The sequence below is a fragment of the Dipodomys ordii genome, unplaced genomic scaffold (genome assembly GCF_000151885.1).
Source record: "Dipodomys ordii isolate 6190 unplaced genomic scaffold, Dord_2.0 Scaffold83, whole genome shotgun sequence".
Lineage (NCBI taxonomy): Eukaryota > Metazoa > Chordata > Mammalia > Rodentia > Heteromyidae > Dipodomys > Dipodomys ordii.
The window spans coordinates 1701039-1706968 of record NW_012267299.1 but is presented as its reverse complement, the minus strand read 5'-3'; the positions used below and the strand labels follow the sequence as shown (position 1 = coordinate 1706968).

The 5930-nt window shown below is 46.3% G+C and overlaps 1 protein-coding gene across 1 annotated transcript in view; it reads right to left on the bottom strand.

Moving 5' to 3' along the window:
• Positions 1-5930, bottom strand: part of Hexb (hexosaminidase B (beta polypeptide)) — a gene marked incomplete at its 5' end in the record, with an annotated part of 25037 nt that extends 19107 nt beyond the window's left edge. The window contains 2 exons of the mRNA XM_013025229.1: positions 2312-2457; positions 5743-5930. Coding sequence (XP_012880683.1) covers positions 2312-2457; positions 5743-5930 — 334 coding nt within the window. The remainder of the gene's footprint in view (positions 1-2311; positions 2458-5742) is intronic.

The window sequence follows — 5930 nt, the reverse complement described above, 5'->3', positions numbered from 1 at the left end:
TGCCATGGTGAAGACACTCCAGGACTAGGGGTTAATGATTTAATGCTATATCCTGTGGACTAGATCATCACTTTCCAATACCATCACCCACACTACTGTCACAGGACAATCTGCAAGGAGGTCATATGTACCAATCACGTGACCCTCTCAGCTGACAGTCTTCTGACAGGATAGCTTCTCTATCAGAATACAGTACTGAGACAGCAAACTTCCACACTACAAATTTCTAGTGTGAGCATGGTATAAAAATAATTATGTTCTGGGGTTGGAGGCATGGCTCAGGTGGTAGAGTGTCAGCCAATAAGCAAAAGCATCAGATCAAGAGTTCGAATCCCTGTCTCAGACAAAAAAGAAAAATCATGTCTTCTCTCCATCCATACACAATTCTTAACTACCTATTTAGAGCTCACTGTCCATCAGTCACCATTTAGAAACCAGTTTGTCACATTATGACTTTGGGATGTCTTGGAAAAAAGTTATCAACAAAGCTTGGCTGTGCTTGTACTGATTATTTTTCAATAGCTGAGGAATGGCTGCTAGGCTCAAGATGCTAATTCATTTATAGTAATGAGGGGATTGATGTCTAATCACAGATACACAGCTATAGATTTCAATTTTTATATTCGTTATTTATTTATTTGCTGGTCCTGGGGCAAACTCAGGGCCTGGGCACTGTCCCTGAGCCTCTTTGTGCTCAAGACTAGTGCTCTACCACTTGAGCCACAGTGCCACTTGTGGCTTTTTCTGAGTAGTTTACTGGAGATAAGAGTCTCATGGACTTTCCTGCTTAGGCTGACTTTGACCACAATCCTCAGATCTCAGCCTCCTGAGTGGCTAAAATTGTAAGTGTGAGCCCAGTACTTGGCTTAATGTTGATAGTGTTTTGTCTTTGTTTCTTGTTTCTTTCTCCTTTTTTTTTTTTGTAGTGCTGAGGACTGAACATAAGACCTTGTGTAAGTAAGTTCTCTACCACCAAACCTCATAACTTAGCCCTAAGTGTGCTCTGAGCCCTGCCACTTCCTCCAACTTCCTTCACATTCTTAGCCTTCTTGGATTCTTGTTATTTCAGTGAAAAAGTTAATATACATTAACTTCCATGGTCAACAACAACTAATACAAACAGCTGATGGAGGAAAATGTCACAATCACAAACTACATGATTTTGCAATCACTTTTTGAAGAAGCTTCCTGGACTGGGAACATGGCTCAAGGTGTGGAATGCCAACCTAGCAAGAGTGAGGCCCTGTGCTCATGAGTTCAATCTCCAGTACTGACCCCTCCAACCCTAAAATGCTTCCCTCTCAGAGCAGAGGCTGCGGTGAGCTGACTGGAAGATAAGCTATGACTCTCCAGTTTCAATGCAATTCATCTTTTACAACTTGCAAAATGTCATCCACATTGTCTGACAGCAAAGCTTCCTTGACAAGATAATGTGTGGATAATGCCTTGATAAGATAAATCCATTTTCAAAAGAATGTATAAAGAAATTTCATCTAACCAAGCAGTGGTGGTACATGTCTGTTATTTTAGCAACTTAGGATGCTAAAATGTGAAAACTGAGGTATGCAAAAAAAAAAAAGAAAAGAAAAGAAAGAAAGGAAGGAAGGAAGAGAGAGAGAGAGAGAGAAAGCAAGCAAGCAAGCAAAGCAAAACAAAGCTGGGCACAGGAGGCTGAGAACTGAGGATCGCAGTTCAAAGCCAGTCAGGGCAAGAAAGGCCATGAGACTCCTATCTCTGATTAACCACCAGAAAACTGGAAATGGCTCTGTGGCTCAAAGTGGTAGAGCACTAGCCTTAAGCAAAAAACAAACTTACTGACAGCACCCAGGCCCCAAGTTCAAGCCCCAGGACCAGCAAAAACAAAAACAACAAAAACCTTGTGTCCAGGATCCACATGTATAATTATTCCATGTTCATGTTAACGTCTACATCTATATAAAACATTTAAATATTTTATGCTGTAAAAATGTACATAAACCTGTAATCAAGTGGCTCTTTCTTTCTTTCTTTCTTTCTTTTTTTTTTTTTTGCCAGTATTGGGGCTTGAACTCAGGGCCTGGGCTTTTTTTTTGCTCAAGGCTAGCACTCTACCATTTGAACCACAGCACCACTTCTGGCTTTTTCTGCTTATGTGGTACGGAGGAATTGAACCCAGGGCTTCATGCATGCTAGGCCAGCACTCTGCCATGAAGCCACATTCCCAACCTAAAGTGGCTATTCTATCTGAGTGGTCTATGCCTTTCCCTTTGGCACTTACTATGCTAAGCGTGTCTGTCGTGACCGGTGCATTACATTCACAGTGGGTACTTACAGGACTCATCTGAAGACACACTGGGAAAACTGTCACACTGCGACTCCAGGACAATTGAAACCACAAGCTGCTGCAGCTGTGACCCAGCTCGGACTCTGGAGTGGCCATGATGCCACTTGTAGAAACCAAAAATATAGTCGTAATATCTGTGGGAAGAAGTCATTTTCAACAAGTTTCAATGCATTCTGGCCAAATTTTAAACAGTGTCACCTTAAGTCCATGCCTCCCATGGTGTCAAACTAGGAATTTGCACCTAAGCTGTACATCAGAACTGCTTTGGGAGTTAACAATCCAAGCCAGGTGCTGTGGCTCACACCTATCACCCTAGTTACTCAGGAAGCTGAGATCTGAAGTTCGAAGTTCAAACCAGCCCAAGTAAGAAAAGCCTATAAGACTCTTACGTTCAATTAACCACCAAAAAGCCAGAAGTGAGCTGTGACTCAAGTGCTAAAGCACTAGTCTTGTGTAAAAGAGCTCAGGAACAGTCTTAGGCCCTGAGTTCAAGCCTCAGGACACACACACACACACACACACACACACACACACACACACACACACACACACACACACACACACACACACACACACACACACTCTTCTGATGTACAGATCTCTAGATTAGGACTTCTGAGAAGTTTCAATGCTCCTAAGTGACTCAAATGAAGTCTCTGTTAAAGACCAGCAATCAGGCCAGGTATGGTGATTCACTCCTGTAATCCCAGCACTTGGGAGGCTAAGGTAAAAGGATTGAGAATCCAAAACCTGTTTTAGCTACCTAGTGATCCAGGCCAGCGTGAACTAATTACATGGTGAGACCCTGTCTAGGGGAGAAGGGGAGTGAACAACAACAACAAAAAGAATAGCAAATAAGAATTAAAAGATGCTAAAGAAGAAAGATCAGATAGGCTTCAAAGTAACTGCTTAAACATTTTATTGGCTTTTGATAGCCCCAAGATTGTATGTGCTATTTTGATAGAAAAACATCTTGTGCTTTTCTAGAGGAGCAGGAAGATTGAGTAGGAAAATTCCATGACTTTGGATATATATGGAAGTGGACCTTTGAGAGAAGATAATGGATGGTACTAAGGGCCTTTCTCACAGGAAAGCTTTGATAGCTTTAAAAAAAAAAAACTAAGACCACTTAAGCATATACTTTAAAAAAAAGTTAAGATGGTAAACTGTATGTTTTTATGTAGAGGAAAGTAAAGGAACAAGAGATGTGGTAAAGCACTGGCGTGGTATTTGCCAACCCCTGTATTTGGTTCCCCAGCATTACTCTGAGATTTGGGTTAGCTGTTGACAAGCCTTTTAGGAAGTAATAGATTGAAGCTATTCACTTATGTAATATATATATATGAGCGCCTCATATGGTGTAAACTGACCGCTTTACAAAGACATGAGGCATAAGAATTCTGAACTTCCTGGGCCTGGGCTCTGTGTGTTCCCTCAACCTAGAGTTTTCTAAATACCCCCACACCACAAATCACTTCAAGCCCATCATGTTTTTCCTCTGAGATAATCTTAGCCCCTGTGTTCCTCCAAAGCTCAACCTCATGCTTTCGAATCTTAGCAATGTTTTACAACCTGCTTCCAAACAATGCCAGGTACAATTAGTAGTGCTTCCCACACAGGCCAGGGCTTATTAAGAAAACGCCTAGGACACCAGTCTTGAAATGCCAGACCTAGTTTCTGAGCTAGCTTCTAGCTGATTCAGTCTGGTTTATGTACCCATTAAGGAATGTCATCCATACTTTGTTATTTTATCACCAAGCAGAATGAGTTCCAAAACCAATCTGGCCAGGATGTTTGTAAAACTGCCAGTCCTAGGTAAGATCTTTTTGAAAAATGTTCAAGTCACTTACAATCATGATCATCCCTCAAGATAACCCCTTTGATTTCAGTGTGTCCCCATAACAGCCCTACCTGTTAGCAGGTTCAGTACCAAAACATTACAGAGTGAGCATTACTTGGGCAAAAGAGAAACCCAGGGCTGGTGGTTCACACTTGTAATCCTGATTATCCAGGAGGCTGAGGTCCCAAGACTGAAGTTTAAAACCAGCCCAGGCAGATAAATCCAAGAAGCTCCTTTTTTTTGGGGGGGGGGGCAAGGGGGGGGGCGGGCGGGGGCGGGGAGTCCATTATGGGTCTTGAACTCTGGACCTGGGTGCTGTCTCTGAGCTCTTCAGCTCCAGGAGAACACTCCACCTCTTGAGCCACAGCACCACTTCCAGTTTTCTGGTGGTTAACAGGAGATAAGAGTCCTGCCCAGGCTGGCTTTGGATCTCAATCCTCAGATCTCAGCCTCCTGAGTAGCTAGGATTAAAGGCGTGAACCACTGATGCATTGGCTCAAAGGATTTTTATATTGCAACAAGCAAAAAGCGGTGGCTCAAGGGGTCAAGTACTAGCCTTGGTTGGAAAAAGCTAAGAAAGGGTTTGAGGTACCGAGGAGAAACCCCAGCAGTATGGGGAGAAGGGAGCAGAGCAGAGCATGAGCCGGCTCTGCCAACACCACTCAGGTCTCTTCCACCCGAACATAAAGAGAAGGCTTCTTCTCTTTAATCTGGCTTTGCATTTCCTCTAGCTATTTGGTGTCTGGAAGGCAAAGGTAGGCAGCAGTGGTAATTCCTAGATGCAGAGACGGAACCTAGGAGTGAAAGGAGGCAGAGGAGCACCAATCTTTCAGGACAGTCCCACCTACACAGGTCACCGGGGACAGCAGGCGGCACAACCGATCAGCTCCTCAAACACAACCTGCCAGCGTGTGCCTGTGGGTGGTCTACTTGTGGAACCTCCCAGTGACCGGCATCCTTCTGGGCTCTGAGAGCTGGTAGAGCTGCGGGGGACTAAGGAACAGGGGAGGAGGCACTGAGTAACTCAGAGGTTAATGAGGAGACTGTGAGGGCAACAAAAAGACCCCGCAGGCCAGGGAACAGGCCCTATAAAAGATTGAGCCTAGCTCATCTCACATTGTCTATAGGAACAGTTTGCAAGTGCGTGTGTGTGTGGGGGGGGCCCTCACAGCGCTTCCAACTTGAGGTCTTCTGCCAACCAAATTGTTCATCTGGAGAGCAAATAAAAGCCTGGCTTGTAAGGGAAAACTTGGGGGGGGTCCCTGCCCCTTCCCCCCCCCCAATAAAACCAGCGTCTCCCAGCAAGTCCTGCCAGTGGCCCTCATCCCTATCCAATCCGCGACAACAGTCCTCCCCCGCCCCCCCATCATCCACTCATTTGTCCTTCCGGGCCAAACGAGGTGACAGACCTGAACAGCCAACTGGGTTATTCTGAGCCGCCGTTTCCCACGCCCCCGGAGGGTCAGACGCGTGGGTTTCCACCCCCGCGCCCCGCGCCCCGTCCGCAGGGCTTGGAGGCGCAGTGCGCCGCACCCCGCGGGGGTCCCCCCCGTTCCGCCCCCGGCTCGGGGCTGCTCACCGCCGAAACGCCTCCTGCAGCAGGGAGCAGGAGGGTCCCGCCGTGGAGTTGGGGCCGTGGCGGATGAAGAAGTTCTCCGGGGAGACGTGCAGCAGCCGCGAGGACATGCGCACCGAGAGCGGCATGGGCCACAGCGCCGGCCTCGGGTCGGCCTCGGCCGGCCAGGCCTGCGCCAGCAGCGCCAGCAG